The sequence below is a fragment of the Felis catus genome, chromosome D3, assembly GCF_018350175.1.
Source record: "Felis catus isolate Fca126 chromosome D3, F.catus_Fca126_mat1.0, whole genome shotgun sequence".
NCBI lineage: Eukaryota > Metazoa > Chordata > Mammalia > Carnivora > Felidae > Felis > Felis catus.
Genome location: NC_058379.1, coordinates 3,315,707 through 3,340,549, shown reverse-complemented (window position 1 = coordinate 3,340,549; position 24,843 = coordinate 3,315,707). Strand labels below are relative to the sequence as shown.

Sequence of the window (24,843 nt, the reverse complement as noted above, 5' to 3'; positions counted from 1 at the left end):
AAGAACGGGCTTTGAGTATTTATTGGTTGTCTTTGTTTTCTTATATAGGTTACTCCCTTGTAAGTTTCTACAATGTATATTTCAACAACCGCTGTCTTTTAACAACCGGCTTGCAAAATCCTCCCCCCAAATGTAAGAGCTGGCACACCACTGGTTCATGACGACCAGCCTGAGGTTTCAAAGACCAGAACAGTAGGCATGAGGAGGCGGACTTGGGCGTTTGTAGGAGCAAAGCTGTGAAAGCAGAACATGGGTATTTATTTTACAAACAGACGTCCCATGTGCCTAGTTTGCAAAACTAGAGAGGTTAGCTCATTGCCCTGGACCAGAGGAGCAGGGTTGGGGAAGATGTAATGGAGCTTGAAGTAGCAACGTGCTCAAGAAATCCCCGTGTTCTCCGAGCCCTGGACTGGACCTCAAACATTCGTGGAGTTGCCGATGCATTTTATTTTATGCACCCGATATCGAAGGCAGATGTGAGGCAGCAGAAGGTAATGGCCAAAAGGGGTCAGTGTTTGAGAAGCTGAACAGAAGACAAACCCAAGCCACTCGGCGGGGGGAGAACATTCGACAGCCCGCGGTTTTCACAGCGGACCTGAGAGGTGAGGGGTGCTTGTTCAGATGCCCTGGCGGTGACTGTGGTCTCCGTCAGTGACAGGCGAGGAATCCTACACGCGGGAGAAGGAGCCGGCTTTCAGCGGATACACACACATGCGTGCCCACACATATAGGCACACGCAAATTCACACAGGTGCACACATGCACGCACACACATAAACACATGCACACGTGCACAGGCACATGTGTGTGTGCACACATCCATGCACATGCACACTGGCACACGCCTACATATAGGCACACACAAATTCACACAGATGCATGCACGTGTACAAACACACGCACACACACACATGCACACACACACAAGTTCCTTTCGGAAGCTGCAGCAATGACCCCTGGAACACTGTCCACCTCTTGGAACCAGTCTGTTCCTCGTTTCCTGGGGTCTCCACTCCCGTCGCTGGGCAGAGGGCTGCCCCCACAGGAAATCTAGGAATGATTCAAGAGGACACCACCAGCGGGCAGGAAGCTGGGCCCCATCTCGGAAAGGCTGCTGCCCCCAGTCAGGGAGTCCCTGGCTCCTGCTGGAATGGGATGATGGTGGGAGGCGGGCAGACGGGAGCCAGCTCACGCTGTTACCGACAGAGCGCGGAAGAAGCGTTCGCGACACTGTCATGACACGGGATCCTTCGGCTTTCCCCTTCCTCCGTGTTCTGAAAGACCCTGTATTAAAGCTCCACGCGTGAAGGAGAACCGTGCAGTCTTAAACTATATGTATGTCAACGCTTCCTGAGTGTGACAGGCACAGCGGTAGCAAGATAGGTTGTTTTATGAGATTCACGTACAGGCTCTTTAAAATTTTACCGTCGTGTGTTTAGTTTAATGCACATTTCGGAAGTTGTTTTTTGTTTTTGTTTTTTCCATTTGTGCTTGCTACAGAGTTCCTTTTCTGAAAGAACTTTGCTAAAGCGAAAAAGAAAGGGAGGGGGTAGTGCGTTTCTAGAACAATATTAAATAGATGATAGCACAGCAAGTGTATGACTATGTCGAGTATTTGAGGGTAGGATTTGGGGAAACCCGGTAGATATTTCACATACACCCAGCCTGCACTCGGCACCAGCCCACGATACCAGGGTAGCCACGTGGACCCAGTGACATTATGAGGACAGCAGGGACAGCACCGATATCCGTTAGATAGCTATTCGGAGACCCGGATCTCAGACAAATGTCTCTTTTCCCTTAAGTGCTTTGAAAGAACCAAAAAAACCCCTCAAGCCCCTTTTGTCTGCCACGTCAGCTTTATGGGACTTGTCAGGTTCCCGGGTGGAATGGTTGTGGACGTGGATTTACGAGACTTATTCGCGTGGCGGGGTGACCGATCGGGGTGTCACGTCCTCGTACACAGCACACGGCCCGTGCAAAGCGCGGCCCCTCGTGCAGGAGCCGCCACGAGCACACAACAGGAGGCTACTCCCCCGTGGGGCGGGTGGGGGGCACTGAAGCCACGGCCCCCGGGACGTCGCTCCCCTGCTCGTTCGCGGACGTCATCATTTTTTGCATCGCGCGTCTCCTCGCAGGGGCCAGGCCACGTGGGCTGTTTTAGAGGCTGCTCGCTCCGTAGCTCCGTCCTGGCCAGCTCCCTCCGAAATAGACCCTGAGGTCAGGTAGGACATTCTGGTTTATCGTCTGTCTCTCCCAACCGGATGTGAGTTCTCCAAGGGAAGACATGTGGGCTCGTAGGATTCTTGTCCCCAAGAGCAGCGCTGGGCACGTGGGGCCATGTGGCACAGTTGCTAAGTGCTTGCTGAATGACCGAACATCACAGCGGCTTAAAAGCACAAATCCAGAATTTTGTATGGAAGCTTTTTATTGTAGTTTTGAGTGAGCTCTGCACCCAACGTGGGGCTGGAACCCACAACCCTGAGATGAAGAGTCCCACGCTCCACTGGTGTCCCCCTCCTGGTTTTATTTTAATGTCGGCAGCTGTGTTGGTTTGCTGGGGCAAACCCCTATTAAGTGGAAAGAACAATTTGTAGCTTCAGTGAAACCTGGAGTACTGTGGGTGGTGGCTCAGAGGACAGATGTGTTGTGTCTCGCTCTTGAAGGCCAGGAGTCCAAGGTCCCTCCTGAGGGCTCTGAGGGAGAGCCTTCCCAGGCCCCTCTCCTCGGTGTGCGGACGGCTGGCTTCACCTTGACATGGCGTTGTCCCCGCAGGGTGTCTGTCTACAAGCTGCCCTTTCTTCGGGGGACGTGCGGTCACCGTCCCGCTGCTGTGGGGCCCACCCTGGAGCCACCCTTGAACGGGGTTGCCTCTGTGCCCGTGAGGTCCCGTTCCAAAGCGCTGGGGTTGAGAGTTCAGCATATGGATTTAGACGGAAGTGCAGGGCCACCCATAATAGCAGCTAATTACATTCTTTCCTCTTTTACTTACTCTGCGGATCAGACTCAGCCGACTCAGCCTTGCAGGGCCAGAGACCAGGTGGTACCCAGCCCCCCGTCCCCCGACCCCCCTCCTGAAGCCACGCAGATGCTCATTCCAGCAGCAACCATACCAGTGGCTTCTGGAGGCTCAGTGGCTTGGGGATCTTCTAGACAGAGAGCATCTCGCGTGGGGATTCTGGCTCACCCCGAGTTCGACGCGTCGGAGGACAGAGATCAGGCTTCCTGTGTCCGGAATTTGTACTGAACGTTGATTTTCTTTACGGAACGCTTAATCACCCCTGTGTTACAACAGAGCCAAGGACATTTTGAAAAGATGGGGGGACACATTTGGGTTTTAAGCACCCAAGGACTGAGTGGACTGAACGGAGCGTCAAGCACAAACGTGTGTGCGGACGAGGGGCCGCCCAGGCGGCTCCGTGGATGAAGCGTCCCACCCTGGGTTTCAGCTCGGGTCAGGATCTTGCGGATTGTGAGTTCGAGTCCTGCGTCGGGCTCTGCGCTGACATCACAGCTTGGGATTCTCTCTCTCTCTCCCTCTCTCTGCCCCCCACCCCCCTCCCCAGCTCATGCTCTTTCTGTCTCTCAAAATAAATAAACTTAAAAAACAACAGCCATGTGGGGGTGGCACGAGCCGGCTCAGGGGCGCCCAGATAGCACAGGAAGCATCCCCCGGGCGGGTGGGTGCCCGGGGCCTGTGATGACGCGCTCAGCGCCCTGCACGCCACCTGCGGGGGCGTCCATGCCGACGTTAAGCAGGTGCCGCGGTGCTGCCTCCCAGCCTCCAGAGTCACCTCTTGACCCGGGCAACACCAGAGCCACACGTAGGGGACCCCACCCCCTAGGCAGAGCATGAAAAGGAGGAGAGGGCAGGGAGTGACGTGCCCAAGGTCGCCAGCAGAGGCCGCCCCGCAGCCCAGCCCATTTCCCAGGCATCCACTCCAGAGACTTCCCCTCCCTCACCACGGGGATGCTGAGTGGGCGTGGCCTCTCAGGGGCCAGGCTCCTCCCCGAGAAGCCAGGTGTCCTCACCTGCCCATCGCATGCTCCCACAGGCCCTCCCTCTTCGCAAATTCCACTCCTGCTCCTTGGGGGAGAGGGCAGTACCCGCTGGTCTCACTCAGAAAACGCCCAATTAGCAAAATCGACCTCTGAAAGCCCGTGCCTTCGTCCCAGCTCAGGCTCATGGCCCACCTCGTGCACAGATGAAACCAGCCTCCACGCCCGTCAGCAAGAATCCTTCTATTTGTGCGAACCATTAAGTGGAAAGAACAATTTGTAGCTTCAGTGAAACCTGGAGTCTTGAGCAAAATCCAAATGCAGCAAAACCCGATTTCAAGCAAAGTCACATTTCATGAGGCATTTCTTATGGGCAGTAAAGGTAGAGGGTGTCGGTGCTAAGAGACCACTGGGGCGTTGATTTCCCCCGTCTTAGGACAAATGGGGGGCTTTTGCATGCCAATGTGTCCTAATGCCCATCCTTTAGGTGCGCCCCAGTCTCCTTGTGGCCAAGGTGACCAGTTGCGTTCAACACATCATTTAAAAAAGACATTTTTTTAATGTTTATTCATTTTTGAGAGAGAGAGAGACAGATTGCAAGCTGGCAGGGAGGGGCAGAGAGGGAGGGAGACACAGAATCCGAAGCGGGCTCCAGGCTCCGAGCCATCAGCCCCGAGCCCGACGCGGGGCTCGAACCCACGAACCGTGAGATCATGACCTGAGCCAAGGTTGGAGGCTTCACCGACTGAGCCACCAGGGTGCCCCTCAGCACATCATTTTAATGCAAGACCTGGGAGAAGTTTCTAAACAGCAGGTGCCTGTTGCTGCTGATTTGCTCTTGCCGCTCTGGGGGCTGATGCTGACCTGGACACCCGAACTTTGACAGTGGAGATGTGGCTTACTGAGTGCTGGCAATCAGGTTTGCTCAGCTATGTTGATGTAGCCTCCCAACTATTCACGAGGATTTATGTCCTCCACTCCTGGAGGGGGGCGGTGAGCAGGGCAGAGGTGTGCATGCACTTGTGTGTGTGTGTGTGTGTGTGTGTGTGTGTGTGTGTGCCTTGCTGATACTTTCAGAAGCTGTAACCCTGCATATACCCTGAGGAGTCCAATCTTTCTGCAGACTTTGTCGGTCAAAACCGTATGTAACACGCTGCCAGTGACAAGCTGGTGGTGACAGAACAGATGGGTGTTTGCCAGGCGTGAGTGTTCCGAGCTTTTCTGTGTTGTTCTCTATTCTGGCTGGCTGGCGAGTACACGAGAGATACCGTTTCTAGCACCCCGAGAGACCAGCACACCTGACAGCAGGTGGGATCCAAGGAAGGTGTGTGCCTGCGTTCGGTAAGACGTGATCACCGGGGGAGCGGGGCGAAGGGCTCACGAGAAATCTAGGATTGCCCGGTTGGTTTTGCAACTTCCTCGTAACCTCAAAGCATCAAACTATTTTAAAATGAAAACTTATTTTTAAAAAATACTGCAGTGTTCTGTTTCCTTCCAGAGGCAAAATTCTTACTTTGCCTGGTATTTGCATCCATATCGCTGACGGGGAGAGTGACGTTGATGCATCTTGCTTTGGGGTGTGTGTGTGTGTGTGTGTGTGTGTGTGTGTGTGTGTGTGTGTGTGTGTTTAGGCAATATCTATAAATTTCTCACAACAAAGGACAAAATATACCTCTTCTCCCCCCCATAAGGGGACTCCTTTCTACACCTCCATCCTTCCAATAAAATAATCATATTTTGTCTGGGTCCATATTCGGTGTTTAAGATATTATAAGCATGTGTGCTAATCACGGTAAAGCCAAGTATGAAATTCTGATCACGTGGCATCTTCTGAGTGATGATTTCTTATCTTCAGATTTAAAAACTGGTCCGGTTTTATTCCTTCCCTTCATTTGCTGTATATTGAGCTCTCGTTCATTCCCAAACGCTTTGCTGACTGTCTGGATCTCCTCCCGGAGCGTTCATCCCCACCAGATTCCTTAGGAAAATGCCCATTTCCGGACGGCAAGGCCACCAGATTCTCCTCCTTGCTGGGGCCCCTTGTCCTCTGCGGCCGCCTTCCCTCTGTGCACCTGTCGTGCATGGGATCACGTGTTTCCTGCGCCTCTGACGTCTGACATCCTGGGTTTCTCCCTCGCTCGATGGAGCACATCTCCAGGTAGCTTTCTGAGCAAGGATGTAGGAAGTAAGTTGTCAGAGAGCTTACATATCTGGAAAGATGGTCTTCGAAATCAGGCTGGGTATAGAATTCGAGGCTGGGAATCACTCCCCCTTTGAGTTTTGGGCTATTTTCCATTGTCTCTTGGTTTCCAGAGCGGCTGTCGTGAGTTCTGAATCCGTGCTTGTCTCTGACGCTTCTGTCTCTCTGGAGGAGTGCGGAACTCACTCTCCCGTACCGTCGACATGTGCCGCTGCTGTGCCTGGGTGTGGGTTTGCTCTTTCTGCCTCTAAGGACAAATCTCCTCTATCCACCAGCCAGCCAGTCTATGCCTTTATATTTCTGCTGTGATAGTTTTAATTTCCAAGTGCTCTTTTTTTTTTCTGGACGTTTTTAAATAGCATTGTGTTTTTGTTTCATGATTGTGGAGTATTGTCTGATTTCCCTGTGAATATGAATGATTGTTTGTTTTTTTTTTTTTTAAATTATGGTCTTTCCCATATTGGCTCTATTTTGTACAGATTACTTTTTTTTTTCCTGTTTGTCTGTTTGGGTGTCTGTAATCACGTAGAGACTTTTCTCAGTGCCCAGCAGCTCCCGTTTGCTCCTATAAGTGATTGGGGGCACACGGCCGTTGGGAGCTCTGAGCCCAGACACCCTGGCTTGCTGTTTGGAGGAACCCCAGTGTGAGCATTCACTCCCGCTTTGGGGCTGGGCCTCCGAGTCCTCAGGCCGCTTCCCCGGTGTGATCCCCGCTGACTCTTACTTTTCCCACCGACCGCTGGTGCCGCGAGTGGAAATCCTGCTCCCAAATTTGCTCGCGTCAGACCTCTTTCCCTTTCCAGAATCCGTGGCGGCTGGGCGTGTCCCCTCCCCACCTCGTGGGCCTCCGTTCTCCCGTGAGCGGGATTTGGGGGAGAGGACAGGCAGGCGGTCGCGTTCCATCTGCTACTTTTCTCCTCGGTATGTCGACGAGAGCACTGAGGTTCAGAGGGGCCGAGTCGGCCCGGAGAGGAAGGCTTCCTGTGTTTCAAGCCCTAACTTAGTGCACTTGGGTTGGCAGCCTGCCTGGAGGAGGCAGCTACATGGGAGCAAGTGTAGCAATAATGGACACTTATTAAGTGCTTGCTGTATGCTTCACCCTATTCTAATCTCTTTATAGGCATTAAGACATTTCATCATTTAGCTCTATTAGCAGATCCATTTTGGGGGTAGGGGGTGAACTGAGGTGCAGAGAGGGTGTGGTTGGGCCCAGACCACACAGCTACAAAGTGGTGAACCCAGGGTGTGAGCTGGGAAACCCCAGCACTATGGACCCTCCGGACTGATGAGTCTGTTGTGGGGATCGTGCCGGGCATTGTAGGATGTTAAACTGCATCCTTGGCCTCTCCCCCCCCCCCTCCCCGGGCAGCACACCCCCACCCGGTGGCGACAACCGGAAATGTCTCCTGACCTTGCCACCTGCCTCTGGCGGGACACCAGCCTCCCCAACAACCACCAAATGAGAACAACTGGCCGAGGCAGACTGACGGTCCCCCTGAATGCTTTATGGAGCTACGTCTCTGTGTCCGGGGAGACAACCAGGGCCCCCATACCCTCACCACGGACCCCTGCGGCCTGATCCGCCGTTCTGGAGTCCGTGGCCCCTCCCCCTTGCACTGTCTCCGCCCACCCCGGCGTTACCCCTCTGGAGCCCTGGGTCCGTCTCTGCACCTGCCGCGGGAACGTGCGCGTGAACGCGGAGCGGGCGATCGCAGTGCAGTGGGGCTCGGGCACGTTTGCAAAGGCCGGGTCACTAATGCCGTGGGTCTCTCTCGCCTGTCTTCCTGCCCGCAGAGCCAAGGTGAAGAAGGGGGTGAACATCTTGGGCGCTCAGACCAGCGAGCCCCGGCAGTGGGACGTCAAGCAGGAGACGGGCAGCGGCGGGAAGCACACCACCGCCACCCTGCTGTGCCAGCGCCGGGCGCCCAGTGCGCGCAACAGGTAAGCGCGCACCGCGCGGGCCCGCACTGACCCCGGCTCGGCGGAGCTCTTACACCCTCGGCCCGGAAAGCTGGAGGCACCCGCCTCGACTGGCAGGACCGTCTGGCAGCTCCGGGCGGGGGCACCTGCGGCTCTGGTCCTGAGCCTGCGGTTCCGGCTTGGGCGCAGAGACCTGTCGCCAAGCTTCGCCCGGCCTCCCGGCCCCGGGGCATTCCATCCACCTAGGCTCAGGTCCCGCGCGGCGTCACCTCCTCTTGTCCTCCCTACGTGATCAGAGGCTGCCTCCTAAGTGCGCATCCTCTGCACGGAGGGTGTGATGTTTTGCCCCTTGGTAAGAAACGCGGATCCAGTCTTCATCGCTGTTCCCGGCACAGAGCTCCTAAGAGCCTTAGAATTTCCCGAGTGACGAGGGGAACAAAGGTGGCCTTTCCTGGGTTAATGAAGTGACTTTTGGAAAGCACCGAGGTCACCCCCCAAACCACCCCAACATCTCCCGGGAGGACAGACGGGCTGGAGGTTGCATTACCAGCGGCCAATGCCGCTTAATCAACCTTACCTCTGTAGTGAGGCCTCTAGAAAAACCCTAAAGAAAGAGTGTCAGAGAGGGTGCAGGTGGGTGAGCCCCTGGCGCTCGGGGCGAGTGGTGCCCAGAGAGAGCATGAAGGTCTGTGCCCCCTTCCCGACACCCATGTGTCTCCTCAGTGTGGTTGCCCCTGAGTTATTAACATCCTTTAACCCGGTCAGTAAGGGTTTCTCTGCATTCTGTGAGCTGCTCGAGCAAATCAGTCGAGCCCAAGGAGGGGGTCACGGGAACCTCGGTGGACTGGTGACCTGGACCGGTGACCGGCACCTGCAATGGGGAGGGACAGTCCTGTGGGATGGAGCCCCTCATGGCGGGGGGGGGGGGGATCTGACGCCACCTCTGGGTGGACGGGGTCAGGATCGCATGGCACCCGAGGATCCCAGCTGGTGTCGGCGAGCTGCTCGGGGGGGAAACACACGCGTCGGAATTGATGTCTGAATCGTAAAGGATTAGGCCCAGTCTTCAATGAGGAAGGATCTGAAGACGGGGTGACAGTCGGTGGCGATCGTGTGTAAGGGACGTGATGCTGTGTGACATTCTACACGGACATCTGGATTACTCTTTAAAGTAATTGTTTTCTGCATATAAAAACAATACATACTCCTTTTAGAGTATTTTTTAAGTTTATTTATTTTGAGAGCAGGGAAGGGGCAGAGAGGGAGGGAGAGAGAGAATTCCAAGCAGTCTCTGCACCATCAGCACAGAGAGAGACCGATGTGGGGCTCGAGCTCAGGACCCTAGGATCACGACCTGAGCCGACACCAGGAGTCGGACGCTGGACTGACTGAGCCTCTCAGGCGCCTCATAGAGTATTTGTAAAGCACAGTTATGCAAGGAAAAAACGTTAAATAATATATCAGTACCCTGCCACCCAAGGATAACCCAGTGCTAATAAGTCGGTTCATTTCCTCCCAGCGTTTTATACATACAATAAATGTGCAATCGGTTTATTTATCTTACAAATCTGGTATCATAATCTCTACAGGTTTTAGGATCCTTTCATTTCTATTGTAAACATTTTCTCTTGACATTAAATTGTCCTCAGCAACGTTTTAACGGCCTCACAATATTCTGTCGTATAGATTTAACATTCCGTCAATAGCCATACCCACGTCTGTGGACATTTCCACTGTTCTTTTTATAAACAATGCAGCAATAAACTACCGTCCACATAAAGCTTTATCTCCTTCTCTTTTCACTTAAGGTGGCTTCTTAGAACCAAAAAGTTTGAATCATTTTTAGGGCTCCTGATACCTTCTCTTTGTGTATTTTCTTGAAGAGAGCGGCACTAAAGGAAAAGAATAGCCCCTCGCCAGGCACGTTTTCTTAAGTGAACGCTACGAGACTGCCAAGGAAAATAACGCAAATTCTCTACTTTGTGTGGAAACGCCCAGTTCTGTGATCGCAGACCCTGTGCTCGGTCCTCCCTTTCACGGGTAGCCAGCGAAAACATCTGGTGCCCCGAGCGGCTTCCAGACAGCAGCCTCTTCCACAATTGCCCCCAAGAAGGACCGTTAGTACATCCTGCGGTTGATGAGGCAAGTTAAGAGCGGAAGTGTTCATTAGCAGTGAAGTCAGGCGTGGAAATTGTCCTTCGTGACACCATCAGGAGCCTCAAAGTGAGGGAGGTGCGCCCTGTGCTGGCACGTCCTCACGGGTCCCTGAGGCCACGCTGTTTGTTCCGCGTCTTCCAGAAAGCGCGCTCTGGGCTCAGGTGTGTTTGCCGAGAGGGTGAGCCTTTATTCGTGGTGGCTGTTGCAAAGTCTGTTTCCCAGCACACCGCCGATGGGCGTCCCGTGCTCACTGTCTCCCTCTCGGAGAGACAACTTTCTGCAGAAATCCTTGGTCGGTTCACCTGTGCTCCGTGCCAGGCTGATGTCCGCTGAACATGCTGACTGTGGTCCAGACCACCCCCATCAGTGACCTAAACGCTGCACACCTGGCCCAGGAAGACCACACTTCAAATAAGGGTGTTCGTTGACGGGGAAGGTCCAAGGGCTCGCTTCCTCTGCCCGTGGAGCAAAGGCCAAGCGTACGAGTCGTCTACTGCTCTGTCACAAACTACCCCCGAGTTTCAGGCACCACATGCTCATTATCTCGTGGCCTCCATGGGCCAGGATTCAGGCACCTCTGAATCGGGGTCTCTACCCCAGGGTCTCTCACCGAGCCGCTGTCTACGTCTCCATTGGGAACCGGGGTCTCATCTGAAGGCTCAGCAGAGACAGTATAGTTCCAGGATCAGGTGGCCGTTGGCAGGACTCCTGCCTCAGTTCCTCGAGGCTGGCAGGACCGGGGGTCTCAGTTTCTTGTTCCTTCCCGGGCGTCCTTCTCCGTCAGGTCAAGCGTGTGTGAGAAGGTCCAGGGAGGAAAGAAGTGACAGCAAACGGGGGCAGAGTATTTACAATCTAATCTCACAAGGGACATCCAAACACTCTTGCTGTATTCTGTTCATGAGAAGCAAGTCTGGGCCACACTCCAGGGCAGGGGGGGACGCAGAGGGGAGGGCACCGGGAGGTGGGGTCACTGGGAACTGTCTTTAGCCATCAGCCTGAAGGTTCTTCTGGGCTTTGGAGGGTGCCTGTGAGGTGTCCTGGGGGGCCAGGAGGAAGGAATATGCAGGCACAGAGGCCCCGCCCTCTCTGAAATCACCTGAAATCAGGAAACCTCAGGTGGTGGGGGGGGGGGGGGGCGGGCCGGGACCTTACTCCAGGGGACCTAGAAACGACTTGCAGAGATTAATCCAGAAAGGCAGGAAGGCCGTGAGACGGAGGGACGTGGCTCCCAGACCAGTGGCTTCAACTGGCCTTGCCTTAGCTGTGTGTCCCCTGTCCTCCCCGTCACACGGACTTGTGTGCCTCATTTCACTTAGGCCAGGTGATGAAGGGGCAAGGTTTATGTTACCGTCTGTATGCGGGAGTGTGCTTAGCTGCACTAAAAGGGGATGATCCCGGCTCATTCAATCAGAGGAGCAACTTATCCCGAGGACGTTTTGGGGAATGGTGTGGAATCAGCTTGGAAAGTGGAAACTGCAGGCAAATCTCGGCACCCACCGGCACCCGCCCAAAGTCACGCCGTGTCATGGACCGCTTGGACCGCTGCTCGCTTAAGAGTTTTCTCTGAAGCGTCTTTAAATTACTCTGCGTTTTTTTTTTTTTTTAATTTTTTTTCAATGTTTTTATTTATTTTTGGGACAGAGAGAGACAGAGCATGAACGGGGGAGGGGCAGAGAGAGAGGGAGACACAGAATCGGAAACAGGCTCCAGGCTCTGAGCCATCAGCCCAGAGCCCGACGCGGGGCTCGAACTCACGGACCGCAAGATCGTGACCTGGCTGAAGTCGGACGCTTCACCGACTGCGCCACCCAGGCACCCCTTGCTCTGCGTTTTTAAAATCACCTTCGTTTTTAGTCATACTGTCCTTGAAGATATACATTTAAGGTACTTCCGTTAGTATCTAATGTGCATTACGCTATGAGATACAAGAATTGCAGTATTTTATTTTATTCTAGTTTTTAATGTTTATTTTTGAGAGAGAGAGAGAGAGAGAGAGAGAGAGAGAGAGCAAAGTGGGGGAGGGACAGAGAGAGGAGGAGACACAGAATCCGAAGCAGGCTCCAGGCTCCGAGCTGTCAGCACAGAGCCCGACGCGGGGCTTGAACTCACAGACCATGAGATCATGACCTGAGCCGAAGTTGGACGCTCAACCGACTGAGCCACCCAGACACCCCATTTGCTCAGATTTTTAAAAATCACTGTGCAGATACAAGAAAAGGAATGTCGCTCAGGAACATTGTCCACCAGCAGGTGAATTGCGTGGGAGTAGTGGCCAGTCTGAGCGCATCACGTGCTCTGCTGTGGACGAAATCATACCTGCCTTCTTTAGGGCAAAGCAGCAACACAGCAGCAAAACAGCCATCCCGGCCTGGACGGTGCCCTCTTTTAAAGGGACTGAGGAGTGAGGCCAGCCCGTTCAGAGACTCCGCTCCCCGCATTCTCCCCCACACGGCCCCTCCTGAACAGATACAGCCCAGGGTCCCCGGTGTTTCCAGCAGATGCTGTAGGCACACGTCTGTCGTCCGCTTCCTTATTCGTGTTTGCCCTCAGCTCTCTTGAGGGGCAGCCCTTCCAGGGAACCCGTCTGTGGCCTGCGGTCCCTCATTCCCCCCTCACTTGTCACCTAGCTTTTGTTCTGCCAGGCGGTCTAGACCAGAGACGTGCTCTGGGTCCCCGCCCTTCCTTAGACCCCAGCTGACACCCTCTCGTCGTCGTCCCCTCTCCCTGGAACAGCAGCGCCCACGCAGCATCCCCCGCCCGCATGGCTTCAGCTCGGCTGCAGGAGAGACAAGGAAGTCAGGCAGGTAATAAAAGGAGAGAGTCTTTTCCCAAAGCAAAAATGATGGAAAACGGGGAATAAAGTGCCCGTTAGCATTCGTTCACGCGGTCTCGATCGCAGACCTTCTGTGTGTGACGATGCTCGGCTGTTTGTTTCCGGAGAATTCTGGAATATGAACGTTCTCGTAGCTGCTTCGTATGAACAGCTTCAGCGAAGCTTCGGGGAGTGGTCTGCTTTGCCCTAAAGGAAATTGCCCAGACCGCGTCTTCTTCTTAAGAAGGTTCGGAAGATCCTGCAGAAAACATGCTGTGCCGGTGTCCCAAGTGAAAACTCTCCCGGTCGATGGCATAGGTGTGCCTGCCAAGTCCCCAGAGGAAGAAGCCAACAGTGTCCCCACGCAGCCCGCTCTCCACGCACGACGGGCGCACGTCAGCACCTGCGGCGGGAGAGTTCCTTGATGGGCACCTTGTGTGGGTCCTCCCACTGCCAGTTTGTGCCAGAGGCGAAAGCCCAAGATGGTGGAGATTCCTGGTGTTTTGTGGCATGTATACAAACTAGCCCCCCCCCCCCACGAGAATTTCCCAGAAGAGCCTGGGGGTGGGAGAACAGCTCAAGAGGAAGCTTTGAGAAGGCTGGGAGAAGAGATGTTCCCGGAGACCAAAGCGCTGGCTCTGGCATGCGACGTTGATCCGTTGTCCGAAATAAACAGCCGTGGGGTTCCTTCCATCAAGTGGTGTCGTGGGCGCGTCCAGCATCCATGGACCCTCATCCCATCGAGCCTGCCTGCGGTGGAGGCACCCGGCTTCCCCAGAGGGATCAGCTGCTACAGACAAGGACTAGACCCTGGGCGTTAGAACCATGGCGCCTAGGAGAGCCTTTACAACGCGGGACGCGCGGTGCGCCTCCCTGCCCGCTTCCCCGGAGCCCCCGCGGTGCATGTGGGCTCACTCAGTTTCCCCGCGAGTGACCGGTGCCCCTGTGAACGAGAGGTTCCGCTTTCCAACCACGTTGGCAACGGTCAAGTTCGCAACGCCCCCAGCTGTGTGCTCTCCTGGAGGTCGCTACTCGGCATTACAAGGTAGAGCCTTCGTCCTTCCCCTCGAACACGGGTGACGTTTGTGACCAGCTTGCTGTGAGCACAAGGGTCGCCCTGTGACTTGGAGAGAGCTGGGCCACAAAAGAGCCATTGCCCCGAGGCCTCCAGTTATCCCGCGTGGAGAGACCCCAGGGAGGACCCCGCACCAAGGGAGAGGATGCGTCCAGCCCAGCCCAGCCCTTCCGGAATTCTTGAATCACAGACACGGTGATCGTTTCATGCCGCTAGGTTTGCAGGGCGGTTTGTGGCAGAGCAACATGTAACCAGAAGACGGGGGGCTCCCGGGAGGGTTGAGGTGCTCCCACCCCCTACGGGTCCTCAGGGCCAGGCGAGCGTTTTAACCCCGTTCTCTGGGGTCACCTCCCAGCACAAGGAACAGTTGCCCGAGTGAGGAGACGTGGACACGGCTTGTCTTCTTACCCCAAAGAGCCCTGTCCGGTTCCCAGCCCCTCCCCGCCTCTAGAGGCCTGCTTCTCGGCTTTATGCACCTGAGCCTCACAGAAGGCTTTTTCTGGCCAGAATGAAGGGTTTCTGTTTTCTTCCTTCCATTACGGGCTGACGTGTGGTCCCCGGTCCAAACTGAAAACGTGGAAAGTAAATATATCTCTCAGCATCTGCCCTGAGATGACTTATTAGAGCACATTAAGAAATCTCTGGAGCCCTTGCCAGACCAGTAATGGACTTTTAGGGGAGGCTGTGGCCTCCAACCCGAGCAGGTGGCTTTCAGAGCCCCTGATGTTGCCACGGAGACCCCCTCTTACGCTGAGGCGCGGGTGCAGCTGTCTCCCTGAGGCGGTCACCCTGTCGCTGGCCCTCAGAGAACAGCCCTGTGGCCCTGCAGCACCCCACGCTCTGGGCACAACACCCGACACGGTCAGAGTCCTCCAACTCCCCACCCCCGCCCGGGGCAGCCTCGAGATGCTGGCGTTCTCCACTCTGACTCCTTTAAATTGAGGGATCCGGGTCCTTCCCACACTTGACCGGTCTTTACAAGAAAATGGTGAACGGCAGTGGGAATGAGCCACAGCTGCCCATTGAACACCGTGTGTTGGCAGTGCTCGGTCCGCTCACAGGCACGTCTTTTTCCGTAAACAACAGCACGGGACTGTCAGCGTGTTCTCTCCTTAGGACTTTCTGAGTGGCGTTTTCTTTTCTCTAGCTTGCTTTGTTGTACGAATGCCGGAGAGAATACAGAGAACACAAAATAGGTGTCTGTTGACTGTTTACCTGATGAGTCAACGGCAGGCTCTTGGTAGTTAAGAATGGGGAAATCAAAAGTTATTCGTGGATTGTTGACCGCGCGGGGGGTCAGCGCCCCAACCCTCTCATTGTTCAAGCGCCCATCATGTTTCCGTTTTTAAAAACAATGTATTTTCGTGCCCGAACGGTAAAAGCTTGGGTCATGTAGTGCCTCCATTGTCCAGCATCCCGTGAAGCAATATGGCGCCGTGAGTAATAGCTTGGCCTCTGGAGCCAGCCAGGCCACTCGGATTCAAGTCTCAGCTCTTCTACTTGGGACCTATGTGATTTTGTGCAAATTAGTCCGTTTCCTTGGGTCTTCTCTGAAAGTGAGATGGTAAATAACCGCGGTGCATTTGTCGCTCATGGAGATTGAAGATGTCAGTCTACGGTAAGGGTCCACAGAGAGTGCTGGGTCTTGTGTCTTGTACGGAGCGAAGCTTCCTTCAGTTATTCCTGACGTTTTTACGCAGTGGCCCAGACTGCCTTGCATTGTCTTTGTGACAAGGCATGGCACTCTTTCCCGTGGTGGCACATGCCAATCACAGAGCCACCCTGTCCTGTTGGCTTGGTCTGGGCCCCCAACATCGCGCTGGAACTCCATCTCGCTCACTTTCCTCCCCGTCTCCCCCGCTGACCCTCTTGGCTCACTCTTCTCTTGGAGTCTCAGTAGCTGGTTGGCTCTGGGCTTTGTGCCCACCCTCAGGGCAACCTGACCCTATAAGGGATGGCAGAGCCAGGTGCCAGAGGAACAGCGGTAACCTGCGGGCACCTGTGGGTTGAATATCGCTCGCTTTGACTATTCATAAGCCAACCCCAAAGGTCGAAGGCTTGTTGTAATCTGTCACTTTACTAAGGCACATTTTCCCCTTCTGCTTTTATTACTTTTTGCCCTTAAGTTTTTGTTGTTGCTGTTGGAGGAGTGGGGGAGGACCAGTGATGCATTCACACCGTTCCAAACTGAAAATGTAGACAAACCAACACGCGGAAATCCACCCCTGCCCTCCACGTACCCAGCTCCCTTCCGGAGGCCACCGACGTCGGCGCTTTATCGCACACCTTTCCAAAGACATTCCACGCGCACGAAGCAAGCACACCCTCCAGCTTTGAACAGCATTGCTTCTCTTTTTCACCTACTCACGTATCTTGCAAGTTTCCCATGTCGGTCCATGAAGGTCCTTATTATCCTTTTGTTGTTTTTTTTTATAGCATTTGCTTATTATGGCGTCCACTGTCTAACTGGACGGGTTTAGAGCGTCCACTGTCTAAACCAACCCCTTTAGGGTCTTTTGTCCTTTGCTTCCAGTTGCTGCTCTGATTAACCTTGTCCACACGCTGCCTTGCACTTCTGTGGCTGTGTCTGTGGAGCAAGTTCCAAAAGTGTGCTGTCTGGTAGAGGGCATGGGCCTCTGTGAGTCTTGTGGACACTGACGTGTTACCCTGTGCCGGTCCACGCCACCAGCCACCCGTGGCTGACAAATTGTTGGACCTCGTGATGCTTGTGTTTTGTCTCTTCACGGATGACTTGACCAGCGGGTTGCCTGAGAGCAGTGTTTCACGTGGGAATTGTGGGTCTGCAGGCTGTTGACCCCATCCATCCCGGTCTCTCCTGGGAAACTCTGGAGTGGCGTTTATGGCCCCGGGACCTGCCCTGTTCCCGGAGCATCTCCCTTGGGCGTGCAGTGCGTCTGCTATATGAATGGGACTGTTTGCAATCACGCACCTTCCAACAGGCTGTACCTTAGGTCACTTATAAACTCTCACCTAAGCTGAGCTCGCTGTCGGTACCCTGGCGATCCAGTCTTCTCAAAACAGCCAAAACACTCTCTTTAAAAGAAAATCCAATCCCGGAACTCCCTATAGTCTCAACCTTCCAGGGCTTTCCAACACACCCAGAAGAAAACCCCAGCTCTTGGTCGCGGCCTCCAAGGCCCTGGGGGATCTGGCCCTGCCCACCCTCCTGATCTTACCCCCATGCTTCTCTCATCAGTCACCTGTTTTCCTTTACCCCATGCGCCAAACTTGTTCCTGCCACAGGGCCTTTGCACCTGCCATTTCCTCCGACTGGACCTGTGAGTTGATCGTTCTAATTTTTAGGTCTTAGCTTAGACATTGTGTTCTCAAAGAGGCAGCCTCTGACTGCTCAGACCGATCACCTGACTGACTTTCTTTCTGGAACTCACCAGCGTGAAGTGACTGTTTACCATTTGTCCCTCTCCACAAGAATGTAGACTCCACAAGGGAAGGCAGGGACTTGCCCATAGTCTTCACCTCTGTGTTCGTGTCTCGATCGGTTCCTGGCCCAGAGCAGGGACCGAAATACTCACTGAGTGAACCAATACGTGAACGACCTTGCAACGATATGTTGACGTGGGGCACGTCGTCTGTGGTTTGGATGAGGAGCCAGGATCAGAGGGCCCCTGTGTTAAGACCGTGAGGACCGTTTGCCAAAGACCGAGGCATGAAGCATGTTTGTTGAGGCGGAGCGTGTGGCCTCATTGTACACATGACGGAATAAGTTGTGGGGGGGCTGCACGTGCGGGACAAACGGCATCCCCGGAGGCAGGGCGGGGCGTCCCCAGGCTTTGGGAAGGGCGGTGGTGGAGTCCTCTTGCCAGTGTTGTGCTAAGCACTGCAGACAGACAGACATATTCTGCAGACGGCTTTCCAGTTGGCAAGAATCCCACGGCTCTGCCCAAGTCTGAACCTTGCTCGTCATGAGGAAACATCCTTCCGCTTCATCTTGGTATTTTGTGTCCAGCCGCCTGGAACTCAGAGACCTGCAGGGAGCAGACGGGCTCCCCAAATCCCGGGAAGTGGGGGATCTTCAGGAATCACATCCTGACTGCCTGTTAAACCCTCCCAGGGGGAGCTTTGGACCACACGAGCCCGACTGGCGGGTCCCAGTTCACAACCTGGATTTCTGTGTTTGTCCTCAGTAATCAATGATGGAGGGCCTGCCAGGCTCTGAGAATATTAGGGCTCACAAGACGAGCATGGACCCTGACCTCACGGAATTCACTGTCCATGTGAAAAGACGGAAAACAACCCAACAATCAGTATGCCAGGAAATATTTCGCTGCAACACCGGTAAACACCATGGAGAAGTATGTCGTGCTAAAGGAGTCGCAATCGGGGCGCGAATTCCTTAGGATGGGGGTCAGTTGCCGCTAAAAGAAACCTTGCTCAGGGCAGCGTACGTTCAAGAAAACATCATTTTCGTCATGTAGGGGTCTGGGGAGGTGTGGCCATCCAAAGCCCGAGCTCCGTGTCTCCCATTTCTTGGGCACCACCAGGGGCTGCCCTCGCTCACAAAATCCAAGATGGCGCACCAGCCCACAGAAGCCCAGCCCGTGGGAAGGTGGGGAGGACGGAGGGCAGCGGACGCCAGAACCACAGAGGCGCGTTCTGGTCTTTATCTAAAAAGAACAGTGAGAAGAAGGCGGGACAGAGGCACAGTCACGTTTGCGTGAAGGATATTGTCAGTGAGCCTATGGAAAACGAATGGGGAGGGGTGGTCCGAGAAGACGCAGACGGCTCGGCTCGTACCTTAGGCCCAGGTGAGGACAGAGGGCTGTGCTGCCCGCCACGAACTTCCTCCACAAGCCCCCCCACGACCGGACACCCACCTCCCCTCTCTCTGCCACCTTCACATCCAACAGCACCGCCATGCTTTCTGACACGGAAGCCCAGCTGCCCGAGTCGGCGAAAACGCTCGAGGGCTTTGTTCAGGAGGAAATACAGCACTGCCTCTTGGAGGGGGAACAAAAAGTGTGGAACAGAGGCAGTCTCTTAGCACGGAGAGGTTACTCTGATGACCTCAAATCAGTCCTTCAGAGCCCTGACTGGGTTCTCTCCTCCAAGACCCGGTGACAGGTGGTTCTGTAAGCTGATCTCCGTGCCTCTCCTGGGCAACTGAATACCTTCTTGCCTTTCCATTCTCCACATCACATTAATTCTTCCTAAGTGGTCCTTATTATTCCTTACTTGTTCCATCTCAAGAGCGGTATTTCCTCGCCAGTGGTGTGTAAACTAGGCCAGCTAAATGGCACAGACACCTCATCCATCATGCCTTTAATTTTCCACCTTGGGAGGAAGCGTTGAGGCTTCAGTTAAAGATAAAAGCCAAGTCACCTTAATACTCCGCCGGCTCTTGGGCTGAGCCCGTCCACTGCTCACATTCCTACACCGGGGCGGACGGCGGACGGTCCCCGCGCAGGTGCGGATCGGTTCGGGCAAAAGGGTCTGTGGTTGTGACGGAGACCCTCCCCAAGTCCCTGATTAGACACGATGGGGGTTGACTTCTCTTTTGTCTCCGGTTTGAGTCGGTGAGGCAGCCACTCTCTGCAGAGGCACCTTGGAGATGATACATGTGTGTTGTTTCAAGCCACCAAGTGTGGGGGCTAATTTGTTGCAAGCTAGTAGATAACTCACACTGTGTTCTTACAGACACTCCAGGATTGCTTATGCGAACTCCTAAGATTAAAAATGATACTCAATAAGGCTCTGTGAATGTAGGACACAAAAATTCCTCATGACTTTACGGAGCTTTATCGTCTGCAAAGGCAACTCAATGGATATGTTTAATTTGATCATCGCAGCAAACCTGTGAGGGTTGGAGACCCTGGGTATGGTCTCCTGGGTCCTGGAGGAGGGACCTGGGTCCTGGGTATGGTCTTTGTTACCGGTGTGAATAAACTGAGATTCAAAGGCATTCGAAGTATTTAGTCCAAAAGCACCTGGCAGGTTGAGAGGAGCAAGTTATAGTCTACCCTTGATTCCTTTGTTCTTTGCGAGAAACTCCCCCCCTATTTGGGGATTTCCCTTTGCAAAACTGAAAGCACGTGTCTTTGGGCCTAACTCGACCCCTAAGAACTACACGAAGGTCAGTGATGTAATATAACCTGAATAGACAAAATAGATTTTGAGAAATCAGTAGCCACTTCTGATCTTTCAGATTCCCTGAATTGTAGGCATTCAGATTAAAGAAGGCCCATCACCCACCCCCCCCTCCCACCCCCCATCACCCACCCCCCCCTCCCTCCCACCCCCCATCAACCCTCAGCTTGTTCTCAGTTTTTAAGAGTCTCTTATGGTTTGGCTCCCTCCCTCTCTAACCTCTTTTTTTGTTGTTGTTCCTTCCAACGGGTTGGGTCGGTTCCACCTTCACCTGAAATTCTGAGATGTTGTTCGCCCCGTGTCAGTTGTGACCACACCACTGGTGGGGGGTGGGGGTGGGGGCCGGTCTGCAGTGCTGGTGCTAGCTTCTGCTTCCCCAGTCTGGAGAACGTCAGGCTCCCACAAAAATCCTACGGCGTGATTTCTGAGGACGACTGCAAGTGGGATGCTGTTCTTGCACGGCGGTGATCTCTGTGGCTGACTCTTCCCTCAGGGGAAGGGAATAGTACTAGCTCAACAAAGAGCTACATCTCCCGATCCCACCCGTGATACAGCAGGATGGGCTCGGAGCTCAGACTCGGAAACGAGACGGCCAGCGTCCTGATGCTCAGACTGACTCAGGGAACTTTGGCGCTTATCAGACTTGTGTGCCTCTGTTTTCTCATCTGCAAAACAGGGGTGACACCCTAATAGCATCTCCTTCCTGCAGGTGTTTGGAGGGTTAAATGAAACAGCTTATGAGAACAGTGCCTGGCATGCGTTAGGCATTCCCGGGGTTGCCAGGTCAACAGTTAGACAGCCTGGGGGCGCATATACCAGACAGGTGCGCCATTTGGAAGAGTAAACCCAGTTCCTTGACCCTCTGGAAGGCGCCCAGTCCTAGTTCCAAGTCTTCTCAGGGAGGCTCAAGCATGGCTCGTGTCCTAAGGCCTTTCCGTGCCTCCTTCGGGGAATGGTCCCCCCAGAGCCGTCTTTATCCAGAATGTTCTCTTGGTTCAAGGGAAAGAAGGGCCAACCCGAACGGAATTGAGAAAAAGAAAAAAAGAGAAGAGAGCTCGAACCCCGGGGAGTAAACTTGAATCCGCACAAGGGCGCTTGGCTTCAGATTTCTGTCAGCTGAAAATGGCACCCTCCATTTGAAGGTATGGGTTCATCCGTGCTCCCCGTCACCGGGGCCATCCTCCCGGCACGCAGTGGCCACGTCAGCTGCGGCCTCGTGACCTCCCAGGTCTGCCAGGGCAGAGAGAAGCCCTGTTCCCGGGGCCAGGCCAAAGCTCCGGGGTCCTCCTGCCATTTTGGTCCCACACTAAGCCTTCTGTCTGAACGGAGCATGGCACCGTAGAGGATGTGTGGCACTTGGATTAGCTCCCCCAATCCCGTGCCACGCCTCAGGACCACATGTGCGTCACCCGGACCGAGAGGCAGGGAGGGGAAGAATCCCAAGTTAAAAGAAACAGGGACCAACATCCATCACACAGCCTTCCCGAGGCGGAGACCACGGGCAAAGACATTCCCGCCCTGCGCCTCCCGCCGTGCCTGAGAGTTCAGAAGGAGAGTGAGTGTCTTGCCAAAACAGACCCGATGCCTTTTGTGGAGCAGAGCCCTTCGAGATGGAGACCTTTAGTCTAGCTGTTCGTGGCAGGCAGCGGGCTCCAGTGAGGAAGGCGCCGAAGGGTATGGAATTGAAGAAAAACAAACCATCGATGTGCGTGGCTTCTGGCTTCTGCCCAACAGCTTTATTATTTATGCTCACACCCTGTTCTGCAAGGGGCTTTCCGTGGTTTAGGATATTCCGCCCAATCTAGGAAGCCAACACTGAATTCCCAACAAGTAACAATCGCACATACTTTGAGTGCTGCACACACACACGACATTGCTCTCAGCGCCTTTTTGTTTTTAATGTTTATTATTTTTGAGGCTGAGAGAGACAGAGCGTGAACAGGGGAGGGGCAGAGAGAGAGGGAGACCCAGAATCCGAAGCAGGTTCCGGGCTCCGAGCTGTCAGCACGGAACCGGAGGCGGGGCTCGAACCCACGAACCGTGAGATCACGACCTGAGCCGAAGTCAGACGCTCAACCGACTGAGCCCCCCCACCCCCAGGCGCCCCTGCCCTAAGTACCTCATACTCGCTCCTTTAAAATCTCCACATCCCCTACCAGGGAGCTGCGGTTATTACTATGTGTGGTCTACACACAGGGCCCCGAAACACAGAGATTAGGAGACTCCCCAAGTGGGTGCGGTGGGGAAGCCCAGAACAAGACTTCAGCCCAGGTGCCTCGGAGCCGGCGCTTTCCCTCTGGCGATACTGACGGGGAGACAGGAAGGCAGGGAAATGCGGTCAAGGCAAGAGTCTGGTTAATCCATGAACCAGATGCCTTGTGCCTCTGGACCCTTGCTGGGGGGCGCCTCCCCGCCTGCCCGCAGCCCCCAGCACTCACTACCAGCTGTAAGACTGCCCACCTCTCTGAAAACGGAGTCAGTTTGCCCCGAGAAAACACGGTCAAGGTGAAACCCAAAAGGAATTGCTGCGGGGCGTTGTTTTGTGCAACGTGCTGCCGTCCCCGGCTTCATGCATCCATTTGTCACACTTGCATCCAGATGCTTCTCTGTGCCAGGCCCTCACCCCCCCTAGGCTGCGTGCACGGGGAGACAGAGACCTTTCTCTCTGGTGGGAGGACAGAGGAGGGGGACAAGAAGGGGACGCAGAGGATCGTCAGTACATACTGCCAGAAGGAGGTGGGCACAATGAGGGATACTGAGGCAGAGCATGGCTGGGCCAGTGAGCCAGGTCCCCTTGGAAGAGGTCACATCTGACGCCTGAAAGAATCTGAGAGTGAGCCCCCCCCCCCCCGGCTACGTGAGCGAGGGCATTCCCGGCCGAGGGACAGACGCGGGGACCGTGCCAAGGCCAGAGAGGAGAGTGGGGACCATTCATGATGTCATCAGTCAGGACAAGCGGGTCACACATTCATGACACGTGCATCCAGAGGCCTCGGGGCCTGGCCACAGCCTCTTTTCCGCAGCAAAACTCAGCTCTGAGTACGGTGTGGACCCCACCTGACTTACAGAGATGGGTGTTAGAGGCACCAATGACCCCTCTTACAGGGGCAGAGAAAGTGCTTCCGCTGACCTTCACACAGGTGTGCAAGCACGTGTTTACAGGTTTCTGAAGATTGCATGCGACAAGGACAGGCCGGAGAATTTTCCACCCACGGAGTCGAGAGAAGGGGGGGAGGCGGACGGAAGAGAAGAAGAAGCAGGGTTTACGCTTTCCGTTTATGCCACCGGCTTTTTATTACCCAGGTGACACCCAGACAGAGCCCGCTCTCTGGACGCCACTTGTGGTCATTTGGCGAATCAGGGCAGTCAGCAAACATCTGTGGAGGGTGATAATATTCAAGGGGCTTTCACTGTTTCTATGAAAACTTAGTTACGCCGGGCTGAGATTAATTTTCCATTGTCTCCGGTTAAAACGAAGATTGCTTACACAGCTGCTTCAAATAGAACCTTGATTGCCTGCCGTCTTTTGCCAAAATCATGAAAGACCAAAAAAAAAAAAAGTTAAATAAAATCAAAGACTAACTTCAGATGTGTTGAAGTCACTGCTGCCCTCTGAGCCCCTGGATTCTTTCTTTCTCCACCACGTTCTCTTTCGACCGGTGTTCATGCTTTTTTAGTCTCATGCTGTTACCATGAGAAGAGAAAGCAGAGTTGAAGGATGAAACCCTGGCCATCTTAGGCCAAAGTAGGAAAAAGCACGTAAGCCAGAGCGAGGACAGCTGTCAGAAAGCCCCTTAGCCCCAAAGAGGAGAGGACGGGTACGAGAAGGACAATGCCAGGACGAGGACACGCAGGCATGCACACACACGTGCACACGCACGCACACGCACTCATCCACGTGCACACACATGCACACACACGTATATAAACATGCATACCCACTCATGCACACGTGCACACTCATGCACACACACCCAAACGTGTGCACACACTGATCCATGTGCACACGTGCACACACATGCCCATACACACACCCATGCGTGTGGACACCCGTGCACAATACACACCCGTGCACACACACGCACTCACATGTACACGCACACCCCGCAGTCACACTGGAGCTCAGCCACTTGGGACGGGCTTTCTGTTGTCAGTTTCCTTTGCAGATAAAGAACCTCGCTTGCAACACCCACGGACCCTCACAAATCTCGACGTACGTGTCGGGGAAGAAGTTCTCTGATGAATGAGTCTCGAGCAGACCTCCTTCCAGAATCCGGTGTTTTCCGTCATTTTTCTGTGCATGCGCCACCCTCCTGGATGCTTTAGCGGATGCCCTGAGCAAACGCCAGACGACAGTGGCCGTCCCGAGTAGCTTGCGTCCCTCTGACACTGGGTCTGTCCAGCTGAGGCAGAGAACACGTGTTTCAGCTGTCTTTACCAATTTTCGTGATCTCAAGCCCAGCCACGTGCGTTGTGTGACTCGTCCCTGAAGACAACTGTGTTTGCAGCCCCTCTCCTGAGGGGTCAGTGGGTAAACAGTGGACCGTGGCAGAC

At 54.4% G+C, this 24,843-nt stretch overlaps 1 protein-coding gene across 2 annotated transcripts in view; it reads left to right on the top strand.

Annotated features, from left to right (window-relative positions):
• Window positions 1–24,843, top strand: part of TMEM132C (transmembrane protein 132C) — a 312,101-nt gene that overhangs the window by 187,235 nt on the left and 100,023 nt on the right. The window contains exons 1-2 of one of the 2 annotated variants that reach the window (XM_019814428.2): window positions 5,188–5,340; window positions 7,994–8,140. Coding sequence is in view for 1 of the 2 variants with exons in the window: in XM_023241276.2 (XP_023097044.2) it covers window positions 7,994–8,140 (147 nt within the window). In the remaining variant the exon portion in view is untranslated. Of the gene's footprint in view, window positions 1–5,187; window positions 5,341–7,993; window positions 8,141–24,843 lie in introns of those variants that run through there. The other variant, XM_023241276.2, reaches the window with a different exon arrangement.